Source organism: Austrofundulus limnaeus, unplaced genomic scaffold (genome assembly GCF_001266775.1).
Source record: "Austrofundulus limnaeus strain Quisiro unplaced genomic scaffold, Austrofundulus_limnaeus-1.0 Scaffold82, whole genome shotgun sequence".
NCBI classification, from domain to species: domain Eukaryota; kingdom Metazoa; phylum Chordata; class Actinopteri; order Cyprinodontiformes; family Rivulidae; genus Austrofundulus; species Austrofundulus limnaeus.
Window position 1 is genome coordinate 627624 of NW_013952484.1, and position 14155 is coordinate 641778.

Genomic DNA, 14155 nt, shown 5'->3' on the forward strand with positions numbered 1-14155 from the left:
GTATTTTTAAAGTCTTTATTTTACAGTTAAAATATATGTTTATCAAATAAAGTCTCATGTTACAACTAATCGGGGATCCCTTTAATTTCTGTTTAAATTTATAACTTGTAATTTGGATTTTCCCACTTCCCACTGCAACTGGGCTGCAGCAGCCAACAAAAATGCAGTGAAACAGAGATTTTAGACGCAGGTTTTGCCCGACTCCTTTTGAACCCTGTGCACCTGCCGTCAGTTTGTGAGTAAAATAATCGACACGCTTTATGGGAGACGTAGTTTATGGTCAATGCTGGCTTTAAGGCAGCTTATTTTAAGACATTAACACATCTTTGAAGCTCTCGCGGGCCACATAAAATGCAGTGGAGGGCCACATTTGGCCCACGGGCCTTGATGTTYGACACACGCGGGCTAAAGGACAGGCTGAGCAGTCTGAGCTAACACCATGTGTATCCTTACAGAGCCAGTCACATTTTGTGGTTCAGATGTTTCTTCAGCTGCTGTATCCACCACACAGTAATGTGGCGTTTATGCACCTACTTCCAACAAACACCAGAACATGTACTTTAGTTGGTGAGGTACAGTAATTTAGGTCACCATAAAAGAAAAAAAAGAAGAAAAAAAAACATCAAGAATAGCAGCACAGGAAGAATTCATTTCCTGCTCTGGTATCACTTTTTGTGCTTTGATTCAAAGCAAAACACACACAGGTAAAAAACACAGCTTCCCCCTCCCCTTTGACTGCAGCAAGGGGGCCCCTGTGYTCTGCATACTTTAATAACTCAAGTCACATGCTCCCAAACTCCAGGGAAAGCAGTGCAATACTTAATTACAGCCAGTCAAACTGGAGTCAGACTGTTAGACCTGCGCAGCTCTCATGGGTCCTGACAGCAGAGAGGACTCTGAGGAATCACTGGATAATTCTTTTAAGAGTTTGGCTGTAACTTACCTTCTAAAAAATGTGAGSTTTTACTATATTTTTGTACTGAATCGTCCACATTTATAGCATTACTTCACTGCAAATTRTTTGATTTATGTGATTTATTATGAAATATAATTATTTTTTAGCATATAAAGCAGAAAAAAAGGAATCACTCGAGTATGGATTGCAGCATTTCGGCCGGTGCGATGATAAACAACTCTTCAAAGCAGCTATTGGACGCTGAGTTTGTCGCGCTAAATCAGGTCTGTAATTGAAATCATATTGGGTTGGCATTAAACTCTACGTGCAGCATTTCCRAAGAGCACCTTTTAACATCCGACATTTATTTATCAGCACCAGAACATCTTGTGGGTTGCCGGGTGGTTAAATACGCCACACCGCAACAAAACGCAAATAACAAAGTTTATTTCTGTTCATGGCTCGGCTGAGCTTTATGCTAAGGTAACATCTGTTTCTATTAAGTCCTGAAAAATCATTCATGTGCCAAACAAACTAAACGCTTCAGCATTTCAAACAATAAGCATCTTTAGAACCGATTTAGACACGGCTGATTATAAAGTAAATGAGCTTTTGGAGCTGGGAAGAAAGGCGGATAGACAAGAACGCTTAAAAAAAAAATCAGCATTTTTGGCTCCATAAAAAACTGAAATAAAAACAATTAGCACTAGAAAAGGTTTGATTACAACAAAAATAGAAAAATAGAATTTGAACGTTTGCTAAAGTTTGATGAAGGTGACACTGTGATGTCAAAGCTAAAAGAAGCAGAATGCTAGCTAAAAGTTAAAAACAGCATAGCTGCAAATGAATAGCAACAAAATACCAGCTAAAAGCTGAAAGTACAGGTTAACGCTAGCAAAAGAAAGCTAAAARTAACAGAACAGAAGCTAAAGCATAAGGCGACCCAAAACTTTGAACTATTTTTGTTAAGCTACATCTGAAATCAAAAGTACCAAAACAAACCTGAAAATACTTTTGTTCAAAATCTATAAACATGTTTTTTTTTAAATTAAGAAAGATCTTGAAAGAATTTTGATTAGAAAGAAAAACACAATGTCTTTTAAATCTGTTTAATGTCTTTTGTTGCTTATCTTTCCTAAACTTGTCTGTTTTATCCCAATTCAGTTAATTTATATTTCATTTGTCTAAGGGCAGTCTTGACCAAGCCTTATATACTTTGCACAAAACGTAGGGTACATTTGTGTTTGGTAGATTATTTCTTTGTTGTAACCAGTGGCGGATCTAGAATTTTTCTGGTTGGGGGCCATTAAGATTTGTGCTGGACTTTCCTTTTGACTCATTAGCACCTCTAGTGTTTGAACATGGAACTGCATCCACTAACATCGCTCAGGCAAAGAACAGCAAAAAAAAAAAAAAGCTGTTTGGCAGAGAAGAGTTACCCACCTACTCAGCTCTACTGCTCATTCCACAAATGTGTGTTCCTTACAAATCTGGCACCATTTAAAAGTAAAATTAACAGACTTTCTAACAGTATAAGATTTATTGCCAAGAATCATTGTTACAGCTGCAGCATAAAAACACAAAGGACTGACCAGGTATCGCTCATCATCCTTCATCCCTGGAGTTCGGATCAGGTGGTTCTGCTCCCCCCTCCAGTCGCCRAAGCGACGGAAGAAATAGTTGGAGAGGAACCGGTTTATGGGGTCACGGATAATGTTGATATAAACAGGCTGGTTTATTCTGAACCTGACAAGAAAATAAARCAAAGYRGATTTTGAAAAACTGCAAACATTAAGAAACCAAATGATTGATAAGTTTCTGTATACCATTGCACCACTGAACCATCGTACCTGGTAAAGTTGAGGAAGTGAACATGTCGTGTGTAGAGAAATGGTTGAGGGATCTGACTGATGTTCTTCATCAGATCCATCTGTGGAGAAAAACACAAAACCATTGGTTTAGACAACCTGACAAGTGAAACTGAACACATTTTAGACTAAAACTCCTGATTAATGAGAAAATAAACCAACAAACCCATTCTTGCATTATACCATTATTCACATTAAACCAATAGTTTAAATTATCAGAGGTTGAATAATTAAACTTTAAACACAAGTAAAACCCAGTTTGGCCATAACATTGCATCAGCCGTGGTTTTAAAATATATCTTGATGAAACTAGATCACTTTCATTCCAGTAAAAAAAAAGTCACGCAAATGCAATATTTTCTTCTATTGCAACATCCATTCCTAAATTCCTCTATCTTGTGTTAATAACAAGAAGATTCACCTTTGAAAAGATGTAATTCAAGATGTTTTATCTTTTGAAGGACAAAAATGAAAGGGGGTTTCCAAGTCGTCATGAGGAAACAAGTGATAACGAGCCAAAATACACCATATCTACTTATGTCTGAATGCGGACAGTGCAGCTGCATACAACACCTTGCCTAAATACCTCCATATTGGAGCAACGTCACTTAATACTGTATATGATATAACTTATATCTCTGCACCAAAACTGAAGCAAAATAAAACTCTTACTTTTACTTTTAATAGTATTTCTGTATTACTTGTTTCACAATTAGTCAGTCATTCACGTAGTATTTTCCACCCACTTCGGATGTTATCATCCATTAAATGGACGTTATTAGCCATTATCAGTCCAATAGAATGGCTTCAGACTGTCCCAACTGTGCCGCCTAGTGGGTTAATATGAGACATAAAGCCACTAAGGTTAATTTTAGAGAAAATGACATGGGCTACGATAAAGTAGACCGGACTCTGGCGGTAGCAGATTGTTGCATTCCAACGTATATGGCACTATACAAGCATTATACAACGTATAACCCACTAGGGGGCACTGTCGGGACATTTTGAAGCCATTCTATGGGACTGATAACCGCTAATAACGTCCATTTAATGGACTGATAACATCTGAACCGGCTGGTATTTTCAGTGTTTAGAGGATATGTTAAAATGCTGTTTCTATGCACAAAATACCATGTAGAGCTCAGTTATTTGTTAGCTGRGCTCAGTTGTATAAATAAGATGAGGAACGTGATTTTGTGTTTAGTCTAAGTTTATTACAACTGGCCTTTTGAGGGCCACCACAATGCTCACGTGGCCCTCAGCGACACCTGTTTTAGGCCACGGATTTCAAATTTTGTCCATCGAGTTTAACTTACAGACTGACCTCACTGCAGTAAAACAATCAAATGTCAATGTTGTGATCATTTTGTGAAATGAATCGTTTTAGCCTTTAACATTTTTTGATTGTGCCTTTATATTCACAGGTCTACAAGAAATATGCATCTTGTTTTAACATTTACCAAACCTAGATCAGTTGTCCTAATAAAATATATTTTTCCATACTTTACAACTGTGTGAAATTTGCTTAAGCAGGCTCTCCTTGTTTTTTGTAACTTGTAAAAAAATTTGACGATTTTAGATCATTTCACGCAAAAATCGTGAAAATTCTTAGAGGTTCACGAACTGTCAAGCTGTGTGCGTGCTTAAAGAGAGCTGTAATGTAACTAATTATCAAGGTGATTCCTTGATAAGKTAAATATTTCCTCTTGGCGTGTTAGTTTTTGGATGAGAATCAGAAGTGCTGCAGTATTTTCCTTTTTAATGAGCCAGAACTCTTTCAATGAAGCGCTGATCTGGAACCAAACCTATTAGCTCCAAGGCAGAAAAAGAAAAAACTGAATGAATTATTTTCTCTGGGTTTAGAGAAACAAACAAACAAACAAAAAAAAAACTTAGCAAGATTGTTTTTAATAATTCTCTAGACTTTTCTACTGCAAATTAAGAGTCATGGGATAATTTCTCTATTTTGCTTGTCAATACTTCTTTGATACCTTTCTTTGCCAAAAGTCCTATATTGTATATCCAACTCTTATCTGAGCACCTGTTATGTCACAGCAGCACTGACTGGATARCAACGGCAAAATGTTGTTTATTTCCACAAGTCATATTAATAAAAGGCACCAGTCAGATTTAGGCTTCACACCCTCCCCTGATTTCTTTAAACCCAGTAGATTTCCACTCACTGTTTCCACCCTCCATGTATTTCTTCTACTAAAAAAATACAAAGCTTTCACTAAACATCCTTTGCTCACTAAAACATGTGTTCTGTAAAAAACAGGATAAAAATGATCATTTTGTTGTCCCCTGCCACGCCGATGATGTTCAGAGTGATTTTTGGCACATTTGGTGATTTTCTGAGTGTGTTTGTTGACCCACTCCCCTGTCTGTCTGGTCAGACTCATCATTTAGCAGGAAAAGCCACAGGGAGAACGCGAAGGATTCCAGTCATACCTGCACACCCCCCCTCCTCATTGAGCGCCCCCGGTGGTGTCCTCACACGGCTCATCAGAGGAAATAAATTAGGAGCTAAAACTGCAGAAAGCTTCCAGTCACTGCTACCCTAAATTCAGCATAACTTGGTTCATCTACACTTCATGAAAGTAAATACACTCACTGACAGAGTTTTGAAAACCATTTGACTGTGTTGCAATGATTGGCAGCATTTGGGCACACTAATGGGTCCATGTCAATAGGGTGTGTTAGAGTTATACAGTCATTGTATCATCTTTAGAACCATCCAGGGCTGTTAAAACTGTCTCTCAAGATACATCAGATGACATTCAAACAGATGTTTGAGCAAAGAAAGTGCATACTCGTGGCAGCTATCAGTAAGAGATGAAACTCTGTTACGACTTTTGGTTTGCCTTCTTAAAACTATCAATGGCCTCCATCTGGCACCCCTGATTCTGCAGCGCTAACACTAATTTTGTTTTTTTTTATAACCGTTTGAATTTAGAGAAAACAATGAGTTGCTAGTGTGCAGTGGCGGGCACAGCTAACCAAACAGTAAGCTCCATGGGACTGTCACAGACCTGTTGTTGGTTTTATAGGTTTAATGTGAAGGTGGGTGTAATCTCCTCTGGCAAATTGGCCGATCCAAACCAGAGTTAAAGCTCTGACTAACTTGTGTTTCCAAAGTTAACATAAAGGCTAATCTGCTAAATGAGAAGCTCTGCTATTAGCGGATTAGAAGAACTGTCCACCACTGGTGATACTATGGAAATTAATGTCCTGACATTTTAAGTGTCCAAAAGTACGGAGCCCGCGAGGGGACATGGGGAGATTTTTTTTCTTTTGCGTTACCTCGCAATACCTTTGTGTTCCCTTGCAATACCTTTGAGTTCCTTCACGTTCCCTCGCAATACCTTTCTGTTCCCTCGCAACACTTTTGCATTCCCTCGCAATACTTTTGCGTTCCCACGCAATACCTTTGCGTTCCCTCGCAATACCTTTGAGTTCCCTCGCAATACTTTTGAGTTCCCTCGCAATACCTTTACGTTCCCTCGCAATACCTTTCTGTTCCCTCGCAACACTTTTGCGTTCCCTCGCAATACCTTTACGTTCGCTCGCAATACTTTTGCGTTCCCACGCAATACCTTTGCGTTCCCTCGCAATACCTTTACGTTCGCTCGCAATACCTTTGTGTTCCCTCGCAATACTTTTGCGTTCCCTCGCAATACCTTTACGTTCGCTCGCAATACCTTTGTGTTCCCTCGCAATACCTTTGCATTCCCTCGCAATACTTTGGCGTTCCCTCGGCATACCTTCGCGTTCCCTCGCAATACCTTTGCGTTCCCTCGGCATACCTTCGCGTTCCCTCGCAACACCTTCGTGTTCCCTCGCAACACTTTTGTGTTCCCTCGCAATACTTTTGCGTTACCTTGCAATATTGTTTTGCGTTCCCACGCAAAAGTTTGATTTGTACATGAACTGAATTAAATCAGACATTTATTTTGAAATATCTCGTTACAAAAACAGGATGTGTCGCCACAAGTTCATGAAATTGACATTGAAGTTGTGTGGCTGCACTGTGTTAAAATATCGGCATATGACATACTTCCATGCATGGGTGTGTGATATATTCATTCTGAAGCTGAATTAAATCAGTAGGCTAACTCGCTAATGGTGAACATGTGAGTTTGTTAATAAACCAGCAGGCACAACAGTGTTTAACGTCTTTTGCGAGGCAATGCAAAAGGTATTGCGAGGTAACGCAATACTTTTGCGTGGGAACGTAAAAAGAAAAAAAAATCCCCCATGTCCCCTCGCGGGCTCAGTACATAAGCAACATGTTGATGAGAGGGCTGCTGTTTAATAATCACTACAGATTTATTGATAATTTTTGATAAGAAAGAGGAATAAGTTTTTTATTAACGCAAACACGTGCACAACATATCTTTGTCTTTCTAGAAGTTTTAATTGAGGCTTTATAATTGTTTGTTTTCTTTGAAGGTGTCTTACATTTTCCTCTCACTAAGTCTGCTCCCTGAATACTGTAAAGGAGGGATGTGTCTTCAAGTAAAGAAAAATCTACAAACTTTCTGACAGGTAAGACTCCATTACGCACAAGTTACTGACCCTGGGCAAACCAATTAACGCACCACTGAATGAGGCAGAAGGAAAAATGGTCCAAAGCCTGCAGTGCTGAGCCAGAACCACAGCTGACGAGACCAGGATCCCTAAACACAGGCGACGTGCAGCTGCATAAGTCAACACCTACTAAAGCACACAGGCAAATAAGCACACAATTAAGACCCATTTTACAGATTCTCACATAAACACAACCCTGTTAGGATACGACGATGTTCACACTTTTTCTGGCGAGCCTTTCTTTCACTTTTCATTGGTACAGTATGTTTTATGTGCAAAGATGTACCGACTGGTCAGGGTTTGATGAATGGGTAAACAAGTAACTGCTTCAATTTTGGCTTATGATTTACGTCAAATCTGTTGGTCAAAGCAGTATACATTTAGCCTCGCTGCACTGTTCAGAGAAATATCTAATCAATAGATTTAAGCGGTAGCAATATAACACGATGTGAATCATTCGATACTCCCACACAAACAAAAGGATAAGTTGCTCCCTCGTACGGAAAGTTCCCTACATACAGACAGTGCGCACGATTGACACAGTTCTGAGGGATCAAAAATCTGCTGTGTTTAAATCCCATTGAAAATTTTGAGTTATTTTATTTTATTTTTCTCATAGCGGGAATGTTAAGTTTCAGGCTCAGCTAAAATATGCTGAACAGGAACAAAGAAAAAATATTTCAAGTGTAACTAATTTCTGCTATTTTATGTTAATGAAAAGTAAGTAAAATAAAGTTTTATTTATATAGCGCCTTTCACAGAAATAAATTCACAAGGTGCTGTACATTCAGGGAAGGCGGGGGCAGTTAAGAAACACCCATTCAAGAAGACATACAAGGCAAACATGGGGGAACAGGTGAAACCGGTCATGTAGCAAACACAGTTGTGCTACCTTTAACAACAGAAAAACTAAAAACCACACAAGGGAAGATGAGAAAAACAAAACAAAACAAAACATCATATTATATCAACAATGTGACACACTATGGTGTTTATGAAAAAAACAACAACCTCTGCATAGAGCAAGTTTATTAGCCAGAGGAGTAAGTGAGTTTAGGGGGGCCCGAAGAATCCAGTCCCCTAAACCAGTGCAGCCATAGTTCAGAATATTGATGGTAACTGTTCATTCTGTGCGGCCTTCAGCCGTTGTAGGGGAGAGACACATCTGTAATCAGTTGTTTTGGGAACAGAAGAGTCAGGCAGACGATAACAATTTTCTATCTGCTTCAATGTCTGCTGGTACATCCAAGGTGGCGAATCCAATCGGACAAATAGTGTGGACAGTTCCGCCCAGCCAATCTATCCGCTTTCTCCAAGATCAATTCCATCTCGCCAGCAAGTCCAGGAACTACAGCCGGCCCGCGACCCTCAGCAGAACCGTTTGCGGACCGAGTCCAGCTCGCTCAAGGCAAATGTCCGTGCGCTGAATAGTACGGCCATCATCATATTGGTCAGGCAGCCAGGAAATGAGCAGTCACTGATGCTGTTTTGTAGAACACCAGGAGACCACCAGGCCAATCTGTAGAATCCAGTGATCGGAATCCAGACATATATCCAGAACAGAGAAGAACAGAGGTCCCACCTTTGACATGTCCTCCCATGGAAGAAAAAACTTTGTTCCAAAAATTTATTAAGAGACCAGCTAACCAAGTCCATAAAAATAAAAATATCCATAATTTTTGGTTTCGGATGAAAACGTAGGCTCCAAGCAGCAAAGCAGGGAAGATAAGGAAGAGCAGGAGAGAAGGAAAAAGCATATTACTCCTCTGAGAGCGAAACAAAAAAATGTAATGTATACATTTTTGATGCCTTCTAGATGAGTTTGGTTAGTTTCATGGAAAATGACATGGCTGAAAGTTTTGTAATGAAAACTGTCATCTGTAACTGCAATCTGTTTTCTTTAGCTTTGTTCCCATACTGTGATCATGCTAAAAACATTGTTTTTTTTAAGACGGCTTAAACTTTTGGGTTCATTTTCATACACTCAGAATGTTCCATCGATTAAAACTTTATCAGATGGTGGAATGGACTTAATGTGTTCTCTTTGACACATTTCACAGCAAACTGAAAGCTGGAGTTTATTATTCCTTCAATATCCGGACCTCATCTACACCACTTTCCTTTAATAACTATTTATTCTGCTTCTGTTTCCATCTGTGAACGTTTGTTCACTCACCGCGATTGATATTATTTTAGCGCTGATATCTACTATGTTGTAGTTAGCACTTGTAGCGTTAGCATAGCGTAACAAAGTGGTAGCACTGAGCCTGTGGTGTACGTCGTCACGCACTGATGTAAAGCACAGTGATTATTTTTCAAATTTCGTATCGCTGTTTATAAAACGTTTTCTATCACGATATTTATCGATAATGTACTAAGTTAGCACCTATTTTTGATATTGTTTTCTTTTATAAAAGAACAAATTTGCAAACTGACATACAATAAACATACAATACATACAATAAACAGTTACAAATTTTCTCTCATTCRTTTACAGGTAAGGCGTTACACTCTAAAATTCTTCTATGTGTTTGTCCATAGATTTTATATAGTTCACCATCAGCAGAAAAAAAAAATCCCTTGAGGGTCTCTTCATCATGCTGAAATTACCTGTTCATGTTTTGTGAGGCGTGTTTTATTGTGAATGTCAGAAGAAATCAGGCTGAATTGATGTTTTTCAGCCAGTAGCCTCAGTAAGATCACCACCGTCCGGCTGCCGCACTTCCCCACACGGTTATAAACCACCTGGCTGGGGAACTGGAGCACCTGCAGGCACACAAACACAACAAAAAAGCATTAAATTGATGACAAATGCTCGTGTTTTACTCTAATTGTGCTCCTTTTCGCTGTTCAAATGTGCCTTTTCTACTGCATGCTGTATTCAGTGGCAAAACATTTGTTTCTAAACAGCAATGAAAGCAAAAAAAAGTTGTGTGGAAACCCTTTGGGATCCCTTCGTTTCTCGAAGGAAATTTATCAGATCTTGGCTGGCTTCTCTATTTCCCCTGTTCATTATTCTGTTTTTCACATTTATTCTTCCTGGTCTGGACTCACTTGGCTTAACACACACGGCACGCACGCACGCACACACACACACACACACTCAGCAACTGAGCATGTACGTGCACGCTTCCATGTAGTTTCTTCATACGGTCATCACTCAACTGATCTTAGTGAGTCAGAGCTTTAACTGCAGAAAGAAACAGAAAGTCAGTCTAATTTCAATGTTTTTTTTAACATTAAAATACACACATACACACACACACACACACACACACACACACACACACACACACACACACCTCATGACTCACAAGTTCAACAAGCAGCTCTGCTGTGACTCAAAAAGCTAAAAAAAAGTGCTACTTCTGCTTGCGAGAGTGAGGAAGCTGAGCCCTTCATGCATACGGAACAAATGTGGTCATGTTAGCACAAGGCCAGCAGGAACACACTAATTCAGCAGTTATTCCTGAGGGTCCACAAAGTTTACACAAGTGGCCTTTTTGAAAGTGAAGGCTGAAGAAGCAAATTTACAAGAAGGGTGACAGAACGTCAGGGACTATGGATTATTGTAGATCATAACTTTGATTTTCTGTTACGGTAAAACTGCTTAGTTTCATTTTCTTAGCTKGTTCCTCCCGGAATGGAAGATTGACAGCATTGAAATTCTCCCCAAACAGTGACATTACCGACCAGCTACGTTGAAATGAAAACAATAATTTTTTTTTCTTACTTTAAATGGAGCAATTTTCAGATTTCAAATTAAGTTATAGTCATTTAAAACTCACAAAATGAATATAACCTCTTTTTTTTCTTTGGAGGAAAAGGGATAATAGTAGTTAAAAACAAAAAATGAACTAAAACAAAAGCTAAAAATCCCAGTGAAGTTTTAAAAAATTACAGCTAAACAGAAATCTATGCAATAGTGCATCCATCCATCCATCCATCCATCCATCCATCCATCCATCCATCCATCCATCCATCCATCCATCCATCCATCCATCCAGCCTGTTAGCTTTTGAATTATAGCACTTCGCTAACATTTTTAGCTTGGGAACACCATACTAAAATGGCCTTAGTTTGTACATTGCTAATGCTATATCGCCACATACACATGTTTAAGCTTTGCTGCTAACACTATATTGCCCTATATGGCAATATTAGCTTGAGCCTAGCTCAAAAGCTAACAGGCTAAACTGAGGTTCTCTTTTCTCTCTGTCAATACGCTCTCGTTTAATTTAAAGGGCTGATTGTCATTTATTGTCCAAGATTGATCTTCAGGGTATTTAAGCTTGCATAGCCTCACACTGGAACACTACATCATCAATTACCCAGTATGCCTTGCATCATTAATAAAATGATGCCTTCATTGTGACAATATATGTTTTTTTAATTCATAAAAACTTAACAGCCTACAGTATTATTACAGTCTTTATTTTACAGTTTAAATAAATGTTTATCAAATAACGTCTAATAATACAAGTAACCGTGGACCCCTTTAAGGCATGCTAGGTCTTCGATTCTATCTCTGGCTGGTATTTAAATGTTTTATTTTGGTAAAACTTCAGGTTGAAGACAGTTTCTTTTAAGCCCCTGGCGTTAAGATGCTGTTTCAACGACACCTTAGGTTTTATTGGGTAAAAGAAGCTTTCCAAAGTTGACAAAAAGCTTAGAAGACAGACATGCCTCAGTTTGTGTCTCTTACTGACGTCAAGCAACCTCATAGGCCAAAAAAAATATCTGTTGTACTCTGTAAAAAAGAAACTAAATAAATAAAAATCACAGTATCATCAGCAGCAGTGATTATATTTGTGTTGGGAAACAGTTTGGAGCAGATAGATGTTGTTCTTCTAAAGCTGTTTGACATTTTTCAGCATTTTGCCAAATACCGGCAGACAGCTCAGCTTGTGATGTTAACAAAATGGGTAAAATGCTGTATTTTTGCAGGACATTGTTCTGTGGCAGATATGACAAACGACTGTGTCAAACCTCAAATCAGTGGCTGCTGAGTTTCACTGGAACACCACCAGAGATGCCATAAAAAGTCTAAATCTCCTGTTGCCACAGACGGCACAAAAAAAGCAATCTTCCCTTTTCAAATTATTATTCATTCCATTAAAACTTTGGAAAAAATGTTGAGAGAAATGTCTGCAGTGTTTTCAAGTTTCAACATTAGATTTATAAAGTCAAAAGTATGTAGCAGAACTGATTTTAATGTCCTGATGCATCTCAGTAATCCAGGTAAAAAATCAAAAAGAAAAGAATTGTATAGGTCTTCTGGACGGGTTCTTCTTTRATGAAACGTTTCGTCTCTCCTCCAAGAGACTTCTTCAGTCTGAGAGTTTCAGGCAAAATTCAGGCTTTTAAGCCCTGCCTCCATGTGACTGATACTCACATCACATGGCTATCGTTGACACCTAATTAACACTTATTGTTAACAGGGGTGGAGTGATACTGGCAATGGCCGCGCTGTAGGAGGGGGACAGCTGAAAACGGAGGCCTCCACCTCTGTTTAATGATGGACGGTCTTTCTTCACAAAAATGGCTTCTTTTACTCCTCTCTCAAACCAACGTTCCTCTCTATCAAGAATGAGAACATCCTCATCTCTGAAAGAGTGACCGCTGGCCTGTAAATGAGTGAAAACTGCAGAGTTCTGGCCATTAGATGTAGCTCGTCTGTGTTGGGACATTCTTTTGAACAGTGGCTGCTTAGTTTCCCCGATTTTTTTTAAACTGATTTTAATTTTGCGTTAAGCTGTGTTCACACCAAACGCGTTTTGAGCAGCAAGAATGCGCCCAACACCTCAAGTTGGACGCACTACGTTCGGACCGGGACAGAGACTAGACGTGCGTCTAAAGAGGGAGGAATGTCTTGTTTTTCTTTTTCGGTCTATTTTTAATGGTGGATGAAATAAAGACTCGCATCGGTGCTTATATCTCCTGCCAGAACACCAACTCGAGTGTCGGCTGCTTTGGACGCGCCGCATGCATGGAAATACTCTACCGCAACCTATGGCTACATTTCGCATCGTGCTAAACGTGCCGGTCTGCCCCTAGATGTGCGTCCACCATAGACATGTAAACTGGCTGCTTCGGCTGCTAAAAACACGTCTGGTGTGTACCYGGCTTYAGACAAAYTGATGTAGTTTCRGTGTCTCTAATGCTGTCAAACATTAGAGCAAGAAAATCATTCCTTCCCTTTTTCTTTCCTTTGCTGTTCCTGTTCTCTCTGCATTTTTTGTAGCTCAGCCACACATTCAAAGCAAAGCTCTAGTTCCTAAAAGCCCACACCAGTTGAAGAACCAAAACAAAATTGTTTACATTTCAGTTAGTTCTGTCCTGGGGTCAGAGTTATCTCCTCTAAACTGTTCACCACATGTTGAGGAGTGAACGGCATGTTTCGGCTGAGGATGACAGATTATTCTAAGCATTTCCTGTTAATAATGAGATGAGAAAAAGCAAGGGAGTCTCTCAGAGTTTCTATGGTGAATGGCCTGAGCTTATACAGCGCTTTATCTGCCCTGGGGCACATTGACAGAGGCTATAAAAGTAAGAATATTGATTGATTGATTGATTTGGCTAAGACAAACATAAATCAGACCAATTAAACAAACAGATAATCTTGATCCAAATCCGAGGCCATGGTCTTGAGCCGGAAAAGGGTAGAGTGCCTTCTCCGGGTCAGGGGGGTTTGTCCTGCCTCAAGTGGAGGAGTTTAAGTATCTGGGGATCTTGTTCACGAATGGGGGAAGAAGGGAGCGGGAGATCGACAGGCGGATTGGAGCAGCGTCTGCTGTAAAGC

The 14155-nt window shown here is 39.4% G+C and overlaps 1 protein-coding gene across 1 annotated transcript in view; it reads right to left on the minus strand.

Annotated features, from left to right (window-relative positions):
* Positions 1-14155, minus strand: part of usta (uronyl 2-sulfotransferase a) — an 84475-nt gene that overhangs the window by 10116 nt on the left and 60204 nt on the right. Inside the window, exons 3-5 of the mRNA XM_014011571.1 lie at positions 9964-10119; positions 2746-2825; positions 2488-2641 (exon numbers count right to left, since the gene is read on the minus strand). Coding sequence (XP_013867025.1) covers positions 2488-2641; positions 2746-2825; positions 9964-10119 — 390 coding nt within the window. The remainder of the gene's footprint in view (positions 1-2487; positions 2642-2745; positions 2826-9963; positions 10120-14155) is intronic.